The sequence below is a fragment of the Sugiyamaella lignohabitans genome, chromosome C, assembly GCF_001640025.1.
Source record: "Sugiyamaella lignohabitans strain CBS 10342 chromosome C, complete sequence".
Lineage (NCBI taxonomy): Eukaryota > Fungi > Ascomycota > Dipodascomycetes > Dipodascales > Trichomonascaceae > Sugiyamaella > Sugiyamaella lignohabitans.
The window spans coordinates 1,079,792-1,101,487 of record NC_031671.1 but is presented as its reverse complement, the minus strand read 5'-3'; the positions used below and the strand labels follow the sequence as shown (position 1 = coordinate 1,101,487).

Here is a 21,696-nt window from a genome sequence, read left to right as displayed (position 1 = left end):
GGGTCTGGGGCAGCGCCCCAGCCGCCGGAGGCACAACCCCCAACCAGCCACTAACAGACCCCAGACTCACGGTGTCGCCCGATTTGCGGATGCCAAATGCTGCGATTATCAAGTTCGAGAGAGAGGATCATACACTGGGCAACTTGATTAAAGCCCAGCTGCTCCAGGACCCCCAGGTCGTGTTTGCCGCATACAAGATCGAGCACCCGTTGTTCGCCAACTTCGTGATGCGAATCCAGACCCAGGACGGGTATACTCCTAAAGAAGCGCTCAAAAACGCGTGCAGCGCCCTCATTGGCCAGCTCAGTGTCCTGTCCGAAAAGTTCCGCGCCGAGTACGGTCTCAAGGCCATGCTCGCCGAGACCGACGACTAGCCGCTGTATCTAAAAATATTTATTTATTTCTGTGTTTCTCTGTGCTGGGGGCATGCCTCCGGCGGCTGGGGCTCCGCCCCAGACCCTGGTTGCTCCTCTCGCTGCGCTCGAGTCGTTTCGTCGACGGTCCTAGCTATCTCCTGCGAAGCAGGAGCTACGGGGTCTGGGGCAGAGCCCCAGCCGCCGGAGGCAGATGCCCCCATGGATTGGAGATGGATGTGTAATCGTTGTGGTATTAGAAATGCATGGAAAGAAAAAATGGGTGTCGTCTGGCAGTTATAGGCTGTTGTACTCTTTCTTGACAGCAGTCCGGCACATGGCGAGCTTGTGGATAAGTGTGTAAGCCGGGTCGGAGACCAGCTTTTTGTGCTGGGCTCGGTGGGTGAAGGCCAGTGCTTCTTGGATGCTCCAGGTGTGCAGTCGCTGGTCGTTGTCAATGAGATCGATTTGACTGGCTCCGCTTGAGACGATGAGTTTCATGTGGTCCGGGAAGTTGAATTGGAAAGTTCCGTTGTTCAAGCACAGCATCACGTACTCGGGCTGACGCTCGTAGTAGGTCACAAATACTGGGTTCACCGAAAGGTCGTCCGATGCTCGTTGGATGCCGTAGTTACTCTTCTGTAAATGATCTTGCATATATCGGTGGAACGTGTTGATTAGTCGAATCACTTTGTGCTCACTGGCGTTTTCCGTACTGGGGTAGATAGCTTTTCCTGTCCATTTACATACTAACGGTTTCTCAGTGGTGTCGTCTTTGTCGAGCATCAGATACGTCTCATTTTCCGGGTTCATCAGAAGAACTGTGCCGTTGCGAAATAATACACCGTCATTGGATTCTGAGGTTTGGTATGCCAGGCCGTACTTGTCGGAGAAGTCGACCCATTTGCTGATAAACACCGCCGGTACCCGTGGACTGGATTGCGCAGGGGCCAGTGTTTCTTTCGACTCGTAGCTGTTGATTGCTATTGTCAGGGTCTTTAGTGTACGGTAGAGCATGGATTTTCCGTCATGAGTCGTTCTTCCTGATACTGCTGATGCTGCTGGTGCTGCTGCTGCTGCAGCTGCTGCTGCCACGGCGGTACGACTGGCTGTGTTGGTCTGGCCGGTTTTAGGAGGTGCGGTAGCGGATCTTGTTACTCGTTGCTCGACAGCAACTTGTTTGTCGGTCTGGTTTCTGTTACCAGTAGCAAGTGCAGTGACAGCTCGAGTCCATCGTGGTCGAGGACTGGCCGAATGACGGTCATATGCTCTATCCTGATTCTGCTCAGCAGTTTGTTTGTTTCCTTCAACAGCCTTTCCGGCGTATTCTCCTGTCAGCTTCAGTTTCTGCTGTTGTTGCTGCTTCAGATCGAGTCCACTCTTTCGTGGAACAATGACCATCTTATACTTGTCCTTGGTAGACGCAGGTGATAGCGATGTGGGCAGTACAGCAGCAGGTCCATTTTCGGTTTGTGAGTTCTGTGCACTTGTAGCAGCTCGTTCGTCGATCTTGATGGGCTTGACATCGGTTGAAGCAACCTCTGTACTCTCAGCAAGTCTTATCTTGGCTTGAACCTGACAGTTAATAAAGTTTTTGCGGGCATCATGCTCGGTCATGGCAGCATAAATAGGTTTCTTGGTCAATGCAAATGATGGAACCATGGCTGGGAACTGGTATTCGAAAAATGGATGTTCAAGGACCTTTTCAATTGACAGTCTTTCTACTGGATCTGTAACCAGCAGTTTTCTTATCAAGTCCTTGGCATCTTCACTGACTTTGACCTTTTCTGGGAACGAATAACTTAGATTAGCAATACGATCGTAGATATCTTCAATCTCCTTGGTTTGAAATGGCGGTTTGCCAAATAACATGGTGTACAGAATAATACCCACGGACCAGATGTCTGCTTCATAGCTATGGCCGACCTTCTTTCCGAATAGCACCTCTGGAGCTATGTAGTTGGGGGTACCACAAATAGTTCTCCTCCTGTCACTATCCGATGCAAGAACAGTAGCAAGACCGAAATCACCGATTTTCACATCCATGTTGTCGCCAATAAATATGTTACCCAGCTTCAAGTCTCTATGAAGAACTCTGCGTTTATGCATATAACGAACTGCTCCTAGAATTTGTACAATGTAATACTTTGTCTCTTCCTCAGTGAGTCTACTACGAGCTCGTAGCATCTCCATTAAACTTTGATTCTCACAAATCTCTAGCAGTATATATACATTGTCGTCGTCTTCAAAACAGTCTACAAACTGCACAATATTAGGGTGGTGCATACTCTTGTGGATCTTGATTTCGGCCAGTAGTTTCTCCTTAGTCTTACTAGACTTCAGCGACGCTTTAGCCACCGTCTTAGCGGCATATATCATTCCACTGTTATCTCTCACCTGGAAACATCGGGCAAACCCTCCCTAATCTTCGGTTAGCTACTGCGACAATGTTGTGTTTGTGTAGTGGTGGTGCTGCCTCCGGCGGCTGGGGCTCTGCCCCAGACCCCGTGGCTCCTCTCGCTCCGCTCGAGAAGTTCTTCGGGCGGTCAGCAAGTGTGAGAGATGTGGAAATAGTGGATTTTGAGGCTGATGCTGCCAATTCATTTCAGATCTGAACCCTGATGGTTTGTAACTTACTTCTCCAAGACAGGAGCCTCGTTCGTAGTCTTGTCCATGACGAGCTCGAATTACTTGTGGCGGCGTCTTACAAAGCGATGACAGCTTCTCTCTCTTCTTCTTCTCTTTAGGTTTCTTGACAGCACCACCATCTTTTTGTTGGTCGGTCTCTGCAACTTTCTCGACCTTGGGCAGCCGATTAATATCTCGGGCTTCGAGAACTCTCAATGCCTCTGTCATCTGTGGTTGTATTCACGACGTCTCAATTTTGCTGGCTATACTCTTATCTTCTTCTCCGTCGTTAATATACACAGCTTTCTGACAACAGTTCAGTAGTGTACTAAAGACAACATCCGAATCTCATCGCAAGTCTCATATGCAGATGCTGTTTTTCATAACAAACAGTCGCTGTTTACAAAGTCCCATTTTGGGAATCTGCACAGCGCTCAAATCGGGAATGATCGATCTGCATCGTTTTCCCTGCAGGGTCCGACGTCGAAGTACGTACCTGCACCAAACACACTCTAAATCAGGGGTACAGATTCTTGTGGTAACTTTCTCACTACAACCCGCGACACTGAATACGGTGCGTATTCTGGAATACGAGTCCCACAAGGGGTTCCGGGACATGGTACGGGCGGAGGCATGCCTCCGGCGGCTGGGGCTCCGCCCCAGACCCTGGTTGCTCCTCTCGCTTCGCTCGAGTCGGGCGTCGAGTCTTCACCATCAGTTGATAAACGAATCTGTTTCATACTCGACCATTTCCAAGAAACTTCCTGGCATCCCCCACGCCCGACTCGAGCGAAGCGAGAGGAGCCGCGGGGTCTGGGGCGCAGCCCCAGCCGCCGGAGGCGCACCCACCCCGTCCAAAAGCCCTCCAGCCGGAGAAATTGTCCAGCGTCGTGGAGCGGGGTAGTGGTTCGTGTTACAGTCAGAATGACAGCGGTCGGAGTGGCTTGGCCCGGTGTACTACTGGGGTGCATGGCAGCGGCATGATGACTGGTCGGAACTTTTTAGAGGTATTATATAAGCGGCTGGGGCTGGAGACATGGGTGAAATAATGGGTAGTCTGGTAGTGTTGACTTCGTTTGTCGTTTAGATCATGGTTAAAGTGTTTCCTTCAGTGGCAGAGGGCAGTTTCACGTTTGAAGCGGCTGGTTTGGGTTTTCTGGCTCAGAACGATCCGGCGACTGACGATGTGGGGTTTGACCATCTGGAACAAAACTTCGGACTGTTGAAATCCTCGTGGAACCAGTTTCACAGCGATTTCCTCGAGCTGAAACGACAGGCCGGTGAAAATACAAGGTACAAGGTCCTGTTTCTTGCCAGACATGGCCAGGGTTACCACAACCTCTGTATAGAGACTTATGGCCAAGAGGCGTTTGATGTATGTTTTGTTTTGTTTTGTTTATATCTTATATTCCAAGACTCAAAGTCGGTACTAACTGTGTTGTAGACCCACTGGGGATTGATTACAACTGATGGCAAGACGGTCTGGGGACCAGATGCCGAGTTGACTGATCTGGGTATCCAGCAGGCGAAAAATAATCATCTGGCATGGAAAAATCAGATCAGCCAGGGGATCCCGCTTCCCACTGCTTTCTACTGTTCTCCGTTCACAAGATCTCTTGATACCATGATTTATACCTGGGACGGGATCCTGCTTGATCCTCCACCTCTTGTTGTGGATGATCTCCGCGAAACCATCGGACTTGAACCCTGTAACAAACGACGCAGTCGTACTCACATTTCTACACGGTTTGGTCATGTTGTCAATATTGAAGACTCGTTCCCCGAGGAAGATACCACCTGGCGCCCTGACCACAGAGAAACCCCTTTGGAGCACAGTATTCGTACTAAACGGTTCCTGACTCGGCTGTTCGACTCGGACTGGCATTCACCAACTCCTGACGACTACGTTTCGGTGACTTCTCACATGGGAACGATCAACTCGTTCCTACTGGTCATTAATCACCGGCCATTCACTGTACTTCCCGGTGGTATGATCCCTGTGATAATTCGTGCTGACAGGGTGTAAAGGGTGGGTGGATGTGCCTCCGGCGGCTGGGGCTGCGCCCCAGACCCCGTGGCTCCTCTCGCTGCGCTCGAGTCGTTGCGTCGGGGTGCCAAGTGTTTTCTGTGATTTCTGTGATGTATGTACAAAATGTCTATTATGTGTAGATACAAATGAAGAACTTATGGTTTTGGTTTTGTGAACTCGTCAAAGTTGCGGGTCGACACAAATGTGACCTTACCGTTTACCACAGTGGCTACTTTAAAGTGGTCTTCGGGGTTGCCAGCAAAGCCAGATGCTACTGCTTCTGAGGCCCGCTGGGTCTTTTTGTCTTCGAGACCTTGTGCTATGCGTTGAACTTGAGCCTCTACGTCTGGAGACCGTAATGTCGTGGGTACAAGACTGGCGGTAGTACTTCCGAGTGATTCAAATACATGGTGTGTAGCTGACTGGACCAACAGCGTGCTGGGTCCTTCCATTTTCAGGAATTGAGACGAGTCCGAACGGACTACTCGAGTGGTCCACGATCCTAACGACTTCAAAAGAGAGCTCACTCGTGATAGAATACTGGGTTTGACCTCAGAAGATGGCTCCGAAGTACTGGCTTTCAATAATGCATCAGATTCAGTACTGGTTTTGGTTTCTTCTAATTTGTAAGGAATTTTGTAGGCAGTCGGGACTGCAGCATTGATATTATTGGAGTCCAGTGAATATGCCACTAAACTGGGTTTCTGGATGAGGAATTGCTCTCCTTTAGCAAGAGTGATCTGGTAAAGTTGGCCAGCAGAAGCCAGAGCAACAGTTCCGCGACCCGATAGAAATATGTGTGCAAACGACGGCAATCTTCTATTAAACGACCAGCCGGTTCTTGGCAGAATTCGCAGTAGTTCTCCTGAATAAGTGTGTAAACTAGATGGGTTGGTCACGATCCAATCGGTAGTACCATCAAGAGCCAGAACGCCAATTGACGTATTTCTAGACGCTGTACACGACAGCAGCGTCGAAACAGGAGTTGTGGATGTGATTTTCTGGTAGCACCAGGGCAATCCTGACAGGATTCTGCGTATCGGGCCCCGAGCTATATGCAGTGTCGTGATAATCGACTCGATATTGCCCAAAGTCGCGACCAGCGAGTTTCTCCGTGTATACAATGGAGTAGAAGGAGGCAATCCAACCTTCAGCAACGAAGCTGGTGACCCGAGAACTTCAAAAGATACTACTCACAGTTAGAACTACGTCTCTCCAAACTCCCAACATCCTACCTCCAATTGACAAACACCCTTCCCCCCAACGCCCGACTCGAGCGAAGCGAGAGGAGCCACGGGGTCTGGGGCAGAGCCCCAGCCGCCGGAGGCAAGTCCCCCCATCCAACATACCATTATCCGAGCTCTGAGGACTGCGGATGTCAAGGGCATTTTTAACATCACCGCCGCCCAAATGAACCAGTGTGCCCGCTGACGGCGCCTGGAGGATGTGCAGTCCCCGTTTAGCGACTCTGGACACCGGCGTCGTCATAATTCTACACTTTTTCACGGTACCAAACTTGTGTCTCATCGTGGGTATTTCAGCCAGTCAGAATCTCGTGAACCTCTGCTCGGTTGCAGTGGTGGGGCTGGGGCTAGGAACATCATTGGCAGGGGGTCGGGGGACTCTGCCTCCGGCGGCTGGGGCTCTGCCCCAGACCCCGTGGCTCCTCTCGCTTCGCTCGAGTCGGGCGTTGGGGGTCCCGTCCGCTGGGTTCTGGGGCTCAAAGATTGGGGTTGTTTGGTTTGTCCGAATGATTTTCTGGTGGTGGGTAGTGGCCGCGAAGGGTTTTGCTGTTCAGTCAATTGCTCAAATGGAATAGTCAAAAACCGGTTCTGTGAGTTATAAACTCTTCCTGGGCTGAAACCCTGTTAATTGGGATAATTTTTGTGGTGAATTTCCAGTTTTGTCGGGTTACTGAGGCCTCAGCATAGCACTTGTGGTGCTCCCAGCCGCAATTCTCCCACCTAAAACCCCATCCTGCACGGGCTGGCGGCCCCTGCGTAACGAGCGAAGCGAGCCACGGGGTCTGGGGCAGAGCCCCAGCCACCGGAGGCACCCTGGCCACCCCCAGGGTCCCCCCGAGCGGTATGCATACCCCGTGCTGCCAGCCCGTTATCTTGCATATCGGCCAGTATCCGCTTGGCAGCGGCGATGAGATTACCCCTGGCATTGCCGTACCAAGTAAGGTTATCGATCGAGATCAAACTCAATATCCATACAAGAATTAGGGTGGTAAATCGAAATAATAGATTATGCTTGATCTTTTGCTCTTTGCGATAATTCCGGCTCGTCACAGGTTGATTTCTAGCGGGAGTTCCAGCTGGTACTATAGCGGGTGTGGTCCCTGCCGGCCGCAGGCTGCAGGCTGCAGCTCGACCGGGTCTGTGAACCAAGATTATGTGGTCGGTGCAGACATCAACATAATCTTTAGAGCCCCGTGTATATATATGAAAGAAAATCCGCTGCAATGGTCTTTTTTCTTCTCTTCTTCTTTTTTTCTCCTCAGAATAAAACTACAGCTGTTCTTACACTTTATTTTTGTTCTGTGAATTTTTAACCAGCGCTTTCAACACTATTTTCAACTACTCTCTTACTGTTGTCCATTTTAATTGATAAAATGGGTGCTTCGTTCTTTACCAACGGTGATTATTGTTCCTCTAATGGAGGTGTCTTGAGTGACGTCAACCGTGGTATTGTTGTGCCCAAGTATGGTGCTTGTGCACAACAAGAGAACCGTCGTGCTGCCAGACGTTCTGCTTTTGCTTATCACAAGGTTTTGATCCTTGAATGTTCCGACGACGACTCTGGTGTCTCGGTTGGATCTGATGAGACCCTCAATGAACCTACAGTTTGGAAACCCATTGATATTGTTTCTGAACAACCTTATTGTGAAGAGTCGAGCCACACCTACTCTGCTCCCGTTGACAATGATGATGTCAATTGTTCTGAGTGGTCTTTTGAAGCTGGAGACGAGGCTGCTTTTACCACCCGCCAAATTGAATCTGCCCGGTCTGAGGAAGACACTGAGGCTACCTGGTCTGCTCCTGCTGCCTATTGGGCTCTGTCTGATTGCCCCATTGAAGTTGATGAGAGTGACTCTCCTATCGAGTCCCATGGCGATGCAACATTGGTTGAGTTGCCTTTGGAGACCACTAGCAGCGATTTGGCTGAATCTGAGGAAATCACCCCTGCAAAGGTGGCTGAGACTCCTTGCGCTATTGCTGACATCCCTACCAGCAATTCTTCTATTGACAGCCTTATTGCTGAGATTATTTCCGTTGCAACCTTGTACAAGGACTTGCCACAATTGATTGTTTCTGGTGGCCACAAAGCTGACTCAGAGTTCGAGCTTCTCAAGACAGCTCCATTGGCTCTATCTAAGCCCATTACTCACACTCCCTCTGACAATTTGGTCATTCAGGTTGAAGAAGTCGACAAGTCCAAGACACCATTGTTATTGACAAGAGCCAAGGCAAAGCTGACTTCTTTTACTGGACGCACTGCCCCTATTACGAAATCCACTCTCATGTTTAATGGGATTCAAACTGCCGTCTATGCTACTCCCCTTAGTAGCCATGAGAACCTCACTATGGAGAACAAGAAATACAGACTTGATGGTGGTGCCATTATTAAGGCCTATTCGCCTATTGTTTATCAGAACATCCGCACCCTTTGTGGAATTGACTGTCATGAGTTTTTGAACTCGTTTGTTTTGCAGTCTGACTTGACCAAGACTAAATCTCCTGGCAAATCTGGATCCGATTTCTTGTTTACACCTGATGGCAAGTACATTATTAAGACCATCAAACGCAAGGAGCACAACGTCATTGCTAATGCGGAATTTTTGGCCGACTACTACAATCATGTCAAGGCCCACCCCAGTACTCAGCTCCCTTTCTATCTTGGAAACTACACCCTTGTTGCTGGTGGAAAGAAGACTCACTTTGTCATTATGAAGAATTTGCTTCAGAAAGAAACTCAATTGATTTACGACCTCAAGGGATCGACCCATGACCGACGTGCTGGACCTAGAAAAGACAATCGTGGTCGTGTAGTGTTCAAGGATCTTGACTGGACTGACAAACATGAGGCTATCTCCATGAGTCAAGAGGACAGAGACAAGTTAATGGTTCAAGTCTCGAAGGATGTCGATTTCTTGAAGCGACACAACATCATGGATTATTCATTGTTGGTAGGACTTCAGAGTGACACTCGTACTTGTCAACAACAACCTGTCATTGGTATGATTGATACCCTTTGCCCCTTTAGTTGGCGCAAGAGAGCGGAGACCATTTCCAAATCACTAATCTTTGGAAGCTCCGCTATTGACGTTGTTCACCCTTCGAAGTATGGAGCGAGATTCCTCAATTTCGTTCAATCTGCTGTGGTCCCTAGACCTGGCAGATCAGTGTCTATTCGTTGTTAAGTTCTCCTTTCATGATGTGCGATCACCCTGGTCAGTTTAGCTTGATTTTAGGCTTTCATTATTGCCTTGTTTGCCATTCTTATTTCTCAAGGGATCAATACTGGTAAAGACTATTAGTTCATGGTGAGACTATCTTGTTATTTGATGGTTGACAAATGAATTCGAACTGATCTTCAACTCTCCCTGGTCATGGTTTCACATTTGGTACTCCTCCCTTCGGATTAGCGATCTTCAGTTGGCGGCATCCCGAGTCCCAACCGAAAAGCGCTGCTATTCATTGGTTTTTGGTCTCTAGTCTCACTACTCGCTCATTGTCCCTTGTTGTTCACTTCATCTGTCGCCTCGCACACCGCGAGCAGACGACGATTTAGACAGTTCGACTATGGTAGATCTGGCTCCTTGCCAGTCTACTCCTGGACATTCTTGAATCCTTCCAATTGCGGCGCTTCCTTAGCGACATTTTGGAATTGGATTTCAAGGCTTACAATTTCTATGGACGGACGATGAGCATTCGACTAGACTTGAGACCCTGACCAATGGAATTTTAGCAGTACCATCCTACCATGACATGGCCCCTGGGACTCACTTCACAGTTCTAATAGGATTCCCGATATTGATGGAAGTATCCCTCGCCTCCTACAGTTTGGCAAGCACGTATTCAGGACAAGAGCCAGACTGACCAGCAGTAACTGCACACTGATTGATTGAACTTCATAACCTACTCTTTTTACTATTATTGTTTCTTGTATTGTCTCTCGTACCTAATATTAATATTATTATAATAATCCCATTGCAATGGATGTCCCTTCCTCGCCTTTTTTTACCATACATTTATATAGTATACAGGGTAGATACTGTGAGCACCGTACCCCTTCTCACTACTCAGCTAGTACAACCCGTTGGCCAGCTCGTTGGCCGTGGTTGCGTGATAAATCGACTTGGCGATACTAGCTACGGAAAAAGAAGTGTAGCCCTAACAGGTGGTTTCAGGGGAACTGATCAACACATGCGGTGTCCCCCTACTGCCTCCGGCGGCTGGGGCTCCGCCCCAGACCCCGTTGCTCCTGCTTCGCAGGAGTTACTAGGACCGTCGACGCAACGAAGGGGACCAGGAACCGGTGCAGAGCACCCCGGTACAAAAAAAACCACACAGTTCTCCTACTGGGGGACCCCCACGCAACGACTCGAGCGCAGCGAGAGGAGCTACGGGGTCTGGGGCGGAGCCCCAGCCGCCGGAGGCAGAAACCTCCAACCGTTCGCACCCGTCCCCCTGCGAGTTTTTCCGGCCGGAATAATTATATAGCCTGATCTTTAGCGCCCAGGCGGCAGATGCAGGCGAGTCTTTGTTTGGGCCGAGTTGGGTGGAGCTAGGCTGGTTCGGGCCGCGGGCTGCAGTAGCGCGCGCCTGCTGGCTGCTGGTTGGACTGCACGGGGGGCACCGTGCTAGCAGGGGGGGAACCGTGTCTTGCGGCCCGGATCAAGACCGCAGCACGACGGTATTAGAGTTGCAGCCTGCAGAAGGCATGCAGGGCCGAGTTCCGTTTCCACCGGTGTCAGATCTGGCAGTGGCGTTACCGTCTCAGGGGGTATCGTGGACTTGGTTGAGGAGGAGGGGGGGGGGGGGGGGGGGGGGGGTTGTGCCTCCGGCGGCTGGGGCGTTGCCCCAGACCCCATTGTGCTCGCTTCGCGAGCGGTTGGGGGGTGGTGGATGGGTCGTTTGGGGTTCGATGTTGGTGTTGTTGTTGGGGTTTATGGGAGTGGAGCGTGGTTGTTGAAAGATTAGGCGATGTCGCTAGCTCGAGGAAGATTGTATACAAACTTCCGGTGATCGATGAATGACGATTGTTGGTTATGACATGGTCATGACCCGGGTTTGAGGTGGATGGGCGGGCGCTGAGTCAGGATAACGAGACAAATGGACCTATCAACCGTTGCAAGTGGAATAACACGGTTCCACATCAGTTCATGGAATTGGACTCCCGTTCCAGGGAATTGTCTCTGTTGCCACAAAAGATCTGGCCATGTGTATGTGATGTGACAGTAGCTTATTTGACAGCAGACTGTATGACATCCGGTAAGTTGAGATGCAGCGTTTATTGAGGCGAGGGAGTTTTTCCGAACGGATGATATCGGCCCCTCCAAACCCTGTGCATGTTACAGAAAGCTCAGGTGGTGGTGGTGCAGGAGCAGGTGCAGATGCAGATATTGCTAGCGGATGTTCACGGTGTCTCACCATTTGCGGTGCTAGCGGGCCTGAGTTGACCTTGTTTACCGTTAGCTGCGTCATATCACGCACCGAGTTCCGCATATGGGCGTAAAGTTTGCATAACTCCTGGTTGCTGCACGGGTTTCTTTGTTACTGTGCGTTGGAGATACTGGTCCATGCTTAATGAGGTGAGGGTGTATGTAGTATGTGTAAATTTAGGCCCACCTCTCTTTATCGGTTGCCTGTTTCGCAAGGTGATTTTCCTGGCTTCTCTATTTAAAGGCAACCTAATCCTATTTTTGTTCCCAATTTTTTTTTTCACCCGTTCCACTAGTCAAGTCAATTGGATCAATTGCAATTCTCTAATACTTTCCATCACCACACAAACAAAACAAACAGGCCAATTCTCATCCAAACGAACAGTCGTCCAACAAGCCTGAATCACTCACTCACTATCTACAATGGTCAAGAACGAGATCTCATTGGGTGAATACCTCTTCACCAGACTCAAGCAACTGGGTGTCACTACGGTACGTATTTCCCATCAATTGTCGTTCAATCGACGTCAAAATGGCTCAATTGCATTGTCAATTGACCCAATTGACCCAATTGACCATACTAACGAAACGGCAGGTTTTTGGTGTTCCCGGTGACTTCAATTTGGCTCTTTTGGATCATATTTACGAGGTCGAGGGAATTCGATGGGCTGGAAACACCAACGAGTTGAACGCTGGTTATGCCGCTGACGGTTACTCGCGTATTAAGCGATTGGCTGCTTTGGTCACTACTTTTGGTGTCGGTGAATTGTCTGCTTTGGCAGCAGTGGCCGGTTCGTATGCTGAACACGTCGGTTTGCTTCACGTTGTAGGTGTCCCCTCGATGTCGGCTCAGAATAAGCATTTGCTGCTTCACCACACTTTGGGTAACGGTGATTTCACTGTTTTCAAGAGCATGTCGGGTAGAATCACCGAGCATGCTAGTGTCATTACTGATATCACTACTGCCGCTGAACAGATCGATAAGGCCATTCGTACCGCATATATCTACCAACGTCCAGTGTATTTGGCCATTCCCGCCAATTTGTCGGATGTCAAGTTAGACGCCGATCTGCTACGCCAGCCCATCAATTTGGAATTGGAACCCAATCCTCCAGAGGCCGAGGCTGAGGTCATTGAGGTTGTTGCCGAGATGGTCTTGAAGGCCGATCATCCCATTCTTCTCATTGATGCTTGTGCTTCTAGACACAATGTCATGAAAGAGGTTGCCGAGATTGCTAGAGTCACTCAATTCCCTGTGTTCACTACTCCTATGGGTAAAGGATCGTTTGACGAGCATGATCCTAGATTCGGCGGTGTGTATGTTGGATCATTGACGCTTCCCGAGGTTGCTAAGGTTGTTGAACACGCCGATTTGATTCTGTCTTTTGGTGCATTGTTGTCTGATTTCAACACTGGTTCGTTCAGTTACCACTATGACACAAAGAACATTGTGGAATTCCACTCTGATAGCACCAAGATCCGCAGTGCCACATATCCCGAGGTCAAGATGCAACTTATCCTGGACAAGGTGGCCAAGAGACTTTCAGCGTTGCCTCAAAAGAAACTTTGCGAGGTTCCTCCTTATCCACCTCTTATTAAAGCCACACCCGAGTCTCCTTTGAAGCAAGAGTGGTTGTGGACAAGACTGACGTCGTGGTTGCGCAAGGGCGATATCATTGTCAGTGAGACCGGTACCTCGAACTTCGGTATCATTCAAACCAAGTTCCCCCAGGGTGCAGTTGGTATTTCGCAAGTTTTGTGGGGATCCATTGGTTATTCAGTCGGAGCACTTGTTGGAGCAACCATGGCTGCCAGCGAGGTCGATCCTTCTCGCCGAGTCATTTTGTTTGTAGGAGATGGTTCGTTGCAACTGACTGTGACTGAGATCTCCACACTTGTCAGATGGGGACTCAAGCCATATATCTTCATTCTCAACAACGACGGATACACCATTGAGAGACTGATCCGCGGCGAGAAAGCTACCTATAACGATGTTCACATGTGGAAGTACAGCAAGCTCCTCGACCTGTTCAACGCTAAAGACCACGATGCCCTGCAAGTATCAACTACCGGCGAGCTCGACGACCTGTTCAACGACGCCAAATTCGCCTCACCCACAAAGATCAGAACCATCGAGCTGTTCCTGCCACAAATGGACGCGCCCACCAACCTCATCAAACAAGCCAAAATCACCGCCGCCACCAACAGCGAGTAACTTATTCCTACATAAACACAAATTAATATCATTTGAAACATAGTTCCCGGGTAGGGGCCTGCCTCCGGCGGCTGGGGCTCCGCCCCAGACCCCGCTGCTCCTCTCGCTGCGCTCGAGTCGGGCGAGGGGGTGCCCACGTTTTAATTACCACAGGAGCTCTGAGACCCCACACGCCCGACTCGAGCGCAGCGAGAGGAGCAGCGGGGTCTGGGGCGGAGCCCCAGCCGCCGGAGGCAAGTGCCCGAACCCTGCGTGCCTCCTGCAGGACCCTGCGTCGTGACCCCCGGTTTAGCGATAGGTGGCTGTGACAGACGATATGTGCGGGTGGGAACGAGCCAGCATCACGAGCAGCCACCTCAGTATCAGCAAGCCAGGCTGCACCATTTACGTCTGCGAGGTCACGAAATCAGACGAGCCGAAAAATATCGCAGTGATTTCTGTACAGTCGCGAATGAAGGAGTCCATCTTTCACAAGTCCGTGGAGACGGCTATTGGCCAGTCTTTGCAGCTGAATAAGAAGCTCCTGGTATTGGTCAGTCCCGGTAAGTGCTCGCCGCCGGTGCGGGGTACCGAACATGCCCCCACCTTCGATCCAGGACCCAAATGTCTAACTCCAGTTCCAGTCTCTTCCGAGTCTCTTTCAGACGATTTGCTATGGGCGGACAGGCTCGTGAACCAGCCTCAGGTGAGTTTTACCCCAAAAGGGCCCGGGAGCCCGGGGTATGGCCCCCACGTGTGGTTGGGGGTCGATGCCTCCGGCGGCTGGGGCTCCGCCCCAGACCCCGTGGCTCCTCTCGCTACGCTCGAGTCGGGGCGTCGACGGGCCTGGCTGACTCCTGCGAAGCAGGAGCTACGGGGTCTGGGGCAGAGCCCCAGCCGCCGGAGGCATCGAGACCGTGAATAGCGTTTTACTGACATGTGTTTTTAGGCTGAGTCGTATATCCAGACCAAGTTTGTCCCGTTAGAAGTGGTCGCCGGGTCGCAGCAGTATGTGTTTTTCAGCCAGGTGTTCCCCGTAGCTAAGATTCCAAGCATATTTATTATAAATCAGTCGGTGGTTGTCGACCGTTTCGACAGTGAGGTCGATGCTCAGGAGTTTCTAGACCGCCTGGCTCAGGCAGATCAGGGCCTGGTTAGGGGCGTCAGAGACGTCAGTGGTAATACCAGTGGTGCTGGAAACGACACTGGTTCGACCGCAAATGTTCAGAATCAGTCTAGTTTGGATAGCTCGAATGGTTCTTCTCTCGATCAGAACGCAATTGCTGCTGCCGCTGCCGCTGCTGTTGCTGCTCTGACAGGCAGGTCGGGGTCTGCAAGTGGACTTCCAGCTGGTTCTTCTGCTTCAGTTCCTTCTGTCTCTTCAGTCACACCTTCTGCTGGTTCTGATTCGTCGAATTCCACTGGAGCTGGCAATTCAACTGCTGATGATTCAGCTGTAACTCGTGGTTCAGATGCTGCTACCGATCGTAGCGCATCGACATCACACAATAATACAATATCCACATCGGGTTCTGGTTCCACAACAACATCAACAAATAGTGCATCGAATTCTGGGGCTAATGATGTATCCAGTTCGAGCCCGGAACCCACTAATCCACCCGTACCTCGTAAAGAGAAATCGTCCACTCCAACGAACTCTGTTGCTGCTTCTGCTTCTACTAACACTTCCAACACCCACTCCAGCTCGACCTCGTCGTCTTCTGGCTTATCTGATACACAACGATACCAGATACAATTGCGAAAGCAAAGACAGGCGGATGCTGAGGAAAGAAAACGCATACTTCGTCTACTGGAAACAGACCGTGAAGAAAGACGTGCTCAACGATTACACCACCAACAAGAGCAACAAGATGTTCCGTTGGCTGCTGAATCGACCACAATCCCTCAAAAAAAGAAACAAACTCGCTCACTGTCACTTTCTCAGTCTAATCAATGTGCACTTGTCATCCGACTGTTTGATGGCCAGGCCCTAAAAAATATCTTCAACAACTCCGATACTTTAGATATCGTTCGCAAATGGGTTGATGAGAACAGAACGGACTCGGAAGACCCTTATCAATTCTACCAGACGTTTCCAAAACGCTCCTTTGGTCCTGGAGAAGAAAACTCTACCCTACTAGAACTAGATCTATGTCCTTCGTCTACCCTGATCCTCAAACCCGCTGAAAACGTCCTTAATGCATACTCATCCTCATATTCACCGTCGGCATGGCTGCAAGGAGGAACCCGCACCATTTCTGACGCCATTTATACCTTTCTTGGTATAGGATACAAACCCCCTCCACCCGCTCCATCGGAGCCGTCTGACGAGCCTTCACGGTCGGCCAGTCCTGTTCCTAATCCACGAAGAAGTGGTTATAGCACTCCTCTGCCCACTCCACGGCCATCTGACAACACTAATCCGTCGTCTCCATCGCCACCAAAATCAGAGAACCCGGCCCCGGCCACCCTCTTGTCGGCAAACTCGTTTTCCCAACCTCGAGACGACGTCCACCCGAGCAAGCCCAACAGCATCAGCAGCAGTCGGTCCTCCTCCGCCGTCAACGTCCGCACCCTCCACGACAACGACGACGCCAAAGACGACCGTCTGACCTACAACGGCAACCAACTCAACCTCGAGGACGACAATAATAGCTAGCCAGTACATTTCTCATAAAAAACACGTGTGATCCCCATCTGCCTCCGGCGGCTGGGGCTCCGCCCCAGACCCCGTGGCTCCTCTCGCTCCGCTCGAGTCGGTTCCCCGTCTACGGTCCAGGGTCTCCTGCGAAGCAGGAGCTACGGGGTCTGGGGCAGAGCCCCAGCCGCCGGAGGCAGTGGACACCGATCAAAAGTGGTCTAATATAAATAAAGTCTAGGGTGAGAGTTACTCTGCAAGTACCTTTTTGCGTGGTTCTAGGCTGGTAGCGCTGAGTTCGTCCGAGAGTGATGCAATGGCCGGGTCTTCTTGTGAGTCTTTGGCAGGGGTAGCGTGTGTTGAGTTGGTGGGCGGGACAGGGAGTTTGTCGAGCTGTTTTTGGCGCTCTTCGGCAAGCATGAGATCGAGTTCCGACTCGACTTCGTCTTCGTCCACGCTTCGGCCGACCATGCTCGAGATCTCGCGCCCGATTTCGTCCGTCTCGTCGGCCTGGTCTCGCAGTTGATCCATCAGATCTCCGACCTTCTCTGCTCCGCCAATTGTCGAGTTGAGTGTTGTGAGAATTTCGGCTCCGGAACTCAGAGCAGACACGATCTCGGCTTGGTCTGTAGCGTCGTCGATTTTGCCTACTAACAGCTCGAGGTTGCTCAACATGTCCAGTGCTTTGACTTGACTAGATTCAGCCAACTTTTTAGATTTTAATGCATAGACAGCAACCGGCTTGTTCTTTCTCTCAAGAGCATTCCGCGCTTTTAAGTCGCAGTCGGCAATCTGGTCTGACAGCCCGTTGACCCGGTCTGTGACTTGTAGTATTGTCGACCGGAGGTTAGCAATGGCAATGTCCTTTTGTGTGATAAGTGGTGAAGCATTTCGTGAATTGACTTTATAGATCTGTCCATCGGATATCAACTTGTTCTTATCTCGAACAAGATATTTCAGTACTACCTCGATATCTGTAGGGGATAGGAGCACCCGTGACGTTTGCACTGTATTGTGGATCTTTTTGGTGACAGATACTTCTGATAGAAGCGATGTCAGCATTTCTTTTGTAAAAACTCCGTTAGTATAGCTGGCAGTGATGCCATGCTCATTTTCAAGATTGGCCCATATGGCATTGCCTATAGTTTCTAATGCTTGGATGCTAATATATTTCTCCTTTTTCAGAGTTCCCAGCTCGGCTTTTGGGCCAATTGATTTCCAAGATGAGTCCCATACTTTGGTGTATGATAGCACCCACGATGTGACCACCTTTGGGTTCAGCATTTTTGTGAGCCAAGCCCCCTGACTGTAGATACTCGACTTCTCCGCCATATATATTGGTAGTGGGATGAGCACTTTGTCCGCCACTAACTCGTCTATTACAACATCCAGTGCTAAAGGTCTTCCATTATCAGGATCATAGAGTGCTTCTAATAGCCCCGGGCCACCTGGAATGGCTGTGGCATCTTCAAAATTCCCCTGATCAAGTGCGTCTGTCAGTAGTATTTTCCACGCTGCAATGTTAGCTTCATAACCATCGATGTTAGAATCCTTGAGTTTGCGGAAGTTCGAGTACAGAGATACTCGTCTACGATCTGTGAATAGTTTATTGGCCAGAACCGTGTCTATTAATGACATTTTGCTGACACCAATCCAAAATTGAAGAAGTCTCTTCTCCTGGGTGATAGAATCGTAGTGTGAGATAAGGACATAATAAACATTGATCTGAATATGTGCGGCGGCAAGAACTTGATTACATGTGAACACAAATCATTTCCAGAATCTTTTAGACCGACCAAAACAAAAAGAGATCTGATAAACTGATTGGATTTGAACCGCTGGGTTGAACAAAAAGTATATAGCTGGTATTTCTGGAGCAGTATCTTAGGTGCAGAGGAAGAAGCTACTGAGTCCTGAGAGAAATTACGATGTCGAGGCAAAGTAGAGCGTCTGCTGCGGATTTCATGGATTACGATGCTGACAGTTACAGTGCTGATAAAAAGGATGAGTTAGACTCGATATCAGAGTCGAGACCATCGGATTCATCAAAAGATGGTGACGAGAATACAAATGATCCAAGAAGCAGGAGTAGAGAGTATGGCCGAGACTCTGATAGATACGGTGATAGAAGCGGAAGCCGAGAAACAGTTCGAAGGGCAACCAGATATGAACGAGATGATCGTGACAGTAAACGGAGATCTGAAAGGAGCTATAGTCCATATAGAGGAGACAGTCGCAGGTATGACAGACGTGATGACCGCATTACCGACCGTGGCGATCGTGGTGACAGAAGTGGACGATACGAACGAGATGAGACTCCACGTGGTAGAGGTCGATATGAGGATTCTCGGTATGACGACCGCTATTATGATCCAAAACGGGAGATTGAGGAAGACAGAGGAGACCGTCGTGAAAGAGGCAGAGATTTTGGCCGTAACCGAGATTCATACAGACGGTACAATAGTGCTAGGAGCAGGTCACGGAGCAGATCTGGCGAATTTGACAGTAAAACCAAAACATCCAATGGACTCTCCAAGTCCCGGTACGATTCTTATCGCGACAATAAGGCTGGCAATGATACCGATAAAAAACAGCAGATTGACAACACACCTGCTACAGAAGCTGCACCAGAAGACCCAGAAGAACTCATGCGCAAAATGATGGGATTCTCTGGATTCTCCACCACAAAAGGCCAAAAAGTGGTTGGTGCTGACGTCAGTGGTATTGCAAAGACTGCCAAGTCGTCGACCTTCAGGCAGTACATGAACCGTACTCGCGGCTTCAACAGAGACCTGTCGCCCACTCGCGAATAACAGCTCTTATCTGCTTCTTATTTATTCCTGTATTTCAAATTCTTTGAACGAATACAGTGGAGGGTGTGCCTCCGGCGGCTGGGGCGCTGCCCCAGACCCCGTTGCTCCTGCTCCGCAGGAGATGGCTCGGACCGTACTCGGTAGTTTTAGTTCCCCGTGCTTATTTCGGGGTTTTCTACCTGTTTTATGGCGTTTTGAGTGCTGTGGTAGTCGTTTGTAGTTGGTTGGACTCATATTTCACCAGAAAAAGGCCTGTGGAGGGTCTGTCTCTTTTGGCGCATATACCCAGGTTGTCAGCAGGTGAAAAAAATCACTTCCATCAATTGGCACTATGGCCGAGCGGTTAAGGCGAAAGACTTGAATACCTATGGGTTCAGGCATCTTTTGGGATTCTCCCTCGCAGGTTCGAGTCCTGCTGGTGTCGTCATATTTTTTGATTTTTTTTTTCCTGATAGGAGATACTTAACTAGTAAAGCAGAAACAATTTATATTAATATGGAAAATAAATATATTGTATTAAATGGCCGCCTTTATTCGACTTAAATGCGTCTCTATTACACCACGCATAGTATTAGCAACGAAGACACCAATTTTATATGTCGATAGTATATACACATGCTACCTAAACTCCAAATAACCGTCAGCCAAATATAAAGCTAAACACATCTGACCGTAGCTATTGCACACTCTTACGAGCAACTGGGACCCCAAATTAACGACTTGAGCAAAGCGAGAGGAGCCACGGGGTCTGGGGCGGAGCCCCAGCCGCCGGAGGCAACGAGCCCCAAAAGCAGTTGAATATTACATTACAATTATAAATACTATGAGGAACCAAAGAAAGCAGAACAAATAAAATATAGAAATCCACATATGGGCTAGAATGTATGCACTAAGGGTCCCGGTAGCTGGACAGGATTCTCCTGCTTCAGAGCACTTGAAGCCCCAGAGTTGAGTCCCTTGAGCCAGGCACGCTCTTCCTCTGAAAGGACTTTCATGGTCGGCAGTTTCGGTAGGAATGTAGTTGATGGCTTTTTCTGTGAATGTTCAGGAGATTGTGATTGAGAATCCGATTGTGATTTGTGGTCCGACTTACCAGACACTCCACCGGCATCGTTGGAGATCTCTGCCAGCAGCTTTTTATACTCGACAGCCGAGCGGCCGATTGTATGAATTTCGGGTTGGGCAACCGACGTCACATCTATCAGGTTTTCACCAGTAAAACCAACTATAGTGTTCAATGCCTGCTGCCGTTTGGCACGGTCTAATCGGTCTGGATCGGTTATGCTGGCTCTGTATGGATTATTGGCACCAACACTGTTGGCAGAGTACTCTTGTAACAGAGGACTTGTCTCTGTAGGACCACCAGACCCATTTTCTTCGGGGTAACTAGAGCGGAAACAAGACAAACAGATCCCCATCACTGCTGTCTATAGATCGAATATAAACTAAAAAATAACAAAATTTCAAGGAGTGACAAAATATGAAAAAAATGAATCGACACAAAAAACTGATTCCACTGGATATTTAATTTCTCATTTGTTCAACACACAACATGCCCAACAGTCGTATATTTATATCCTGCTACTCAACTCAAAACTATGTTTTAAGTGTCTTAGATGGTAGCGGCGATTTAGGTTTGTGGTGGAGATTAACCGTCATGTTTATTATTAGGAATATGTACGTTTGTATACAAACGTAAACCTAACCCATGATAACGAGGCAGGGGAGATGAGGGTCTACGATAAGGTGATAAAAAGAGTAAATAGAATAAGATTAGATAATAGCGAGACTAACCTAAATGATTCGAGTTAAAATACTGGAGTATGGTATCGAAGTTTATAGAGATTGGCTAATAACGAGGCGGCTAATTGACACACAGCAGGTGACAGCAGCAGCGATAGAAGCACACACATAAAACACCCATCATTGTAATAGGGTTAAAAGACCAATCTAGAGATAAACAGAATGAAGGAGCTGATATCGAGACTGTAAAAGCAATAATTTAAAAGCCAGTTGTATTATTTAGTAAAGAAAGTGACACTCGAGCAGATGGCTGGGTAGTTAGTTTTTAAGTAATTGAGTAGCTGAGAGGATGGGACGTGGAGCTGAAAGCCACGAAGTATGTCGAGGGTTGACCAAGTGACCAATATATTAGCAATATAGAACACCTATCCAATCACAGCGGGAATGTCACCGATACAGAGGCTCCAGTTGATAAGCAGTAAATGCTGGCCACTTTGTCGGTACCCTCACATCCAGGTGCATAATCGCCAATTAACCGTGCATGCAGTGATAGTGATCTGCTGAACATATTTCCACAGGTACCAATGCAAGAGACAATAGCAAACAGTCGCAAACAGTCGCTACTCGG

The 21,696-nt window shown here is 49.2% G+C and overlaps 7 protein-coding genes and 1 non-coding gene across 8 annotated transcripts; 6 read left to right on the top strand and 2 right to left on the bottom strand.

Annotated features, from left to right (window-relative positions):
* Positions 1–650: 650 nt before the first annotated feature.
* CDC5 (polo kinase CDC5) lies at positions 651–2,732 on the bottom strand (the record flags this gene model as incomplete). The annotated part of the gene is made up of 1 exon (XM_018881093.1): positions 651–2,732. One exon carries the CDS (start codon positions 2,730–2,732, stop codon positions 651–653), a length of 2,082 nt encoding a protein of 693 aa, XP_018733717.1.
* Positions 2,733–4,605: 1,873 nt separating this feature from the next.
* Positions 4,606–5,007, top strand: PMU1 (Pmu1p; the record flags this gene model as incomplete). Its single annotated transcript, XM_018881092.1, has 1 exon — positions 4,606–5,007. One exon carries the CDS (start codon positions 4,606–4,608, stop codon positions 5,005–5,007), a length of 402 nt encoding a protein of 133 aa, XP_018733716.1.
* Positions 5,008–7,627: 2,620 nt separating this feature from the next.
* Positions 7,628–9,436, top strand: MSS4 (1-phosphatidylinositol-4-phosphate 5-kinase; the record flags this gene model as incomplete). Its single annotated transcript, XM_018881091.1, has 1 exon — positions 7,628–9,436. The coding sequence occupies one exon, from the start codon at positions 7,628–7,630 to the stop codon at positions 9,434–9,436; it is 1,809 nt and encodes a 602-aa protein (XP_018733715.1).
* Positions 9,437–12,212: 2,776 nt separating this feature from the next.
* On the top strand, positions 12,213–13,895 carry PDC1 (indolepyruvate decarboxylase 1; the record flags this gene model as incomplete). Its single annotated transcript, XM_018881090.1, has 1 exon — positions 12,213–13,895. The coding sequence occupies one exon, from the start codon at positions 12,213–12,215 to the stop codon at positions 13,893–13,895; it is 1,683 nt and encodes a 560-aa protein (XP_018733714.1).
* A 603-nt stretch (positions 13,896–14,498) lies between these two features.
* Positions 14,499–16,533, top strand: UBX7 (Ubx7p; the record flags this gene model as incomplete). The annotated part of the gene is made up of 2 exons (XM_018881088.1): positions 14,499–14,615; positions 14,824–16,533. 2 exons carry the CDS (start codon positions 14,499–14,501, stop codon positions 16,531–16,533), a joined length of 1,827 nt encoding a protein of 608 aa, XP_018733713.1.
* Positions 16,534–16,761: 228 nt separating this feature from the next.
* Positions 16,762–18,150, bottom strand: AWJ20_4038 (uncharacterized protein; the record flags this gene model as incomplete). The annotated part of the gene is made up of 1 exon (XM_018881087.1): positions 16,762–18,150. One exon carries the CDS (start codon positions 18,148–18,150, stop codon positions 16,762–16,764), a length of 1,389 nt encoding a protein of 462 aa, XP_018733712.1.
* Positions 18,151–18,440: 290 nt separating this feature from the next.
* Positions 18,441–19,325, top strand: AWJ20_4037 (U4/U6.U5 small nuclear ribonucleoprotein; the record flags this gene model as incomplete). The annotated part of the gene is made up of 1 exon (XM_018881086.1): positions 18,441–19,325. One exon carries the CDS (start codon positions 18,441–18,443, stop codon positions 19,323–19,325), a length of 885 nt encoding a protein of 294 aa, XP_018733711.1.
* Positions 19,326–19,650: 325 nt separating this feature from the next.
* On the top strand, positions 19,651–19,749 carry AWJ20_4036 (the record flags this gene model as incomplete). Its single annotated transcript has 1 exon — positions 19,651–19,749. It is a non-coding gene; the product is annotated as a tRNA-Ser (tRNA).
* Between the last annotated feature and the right edge of the window lie 1,947 nt (positions 19,750–21,696).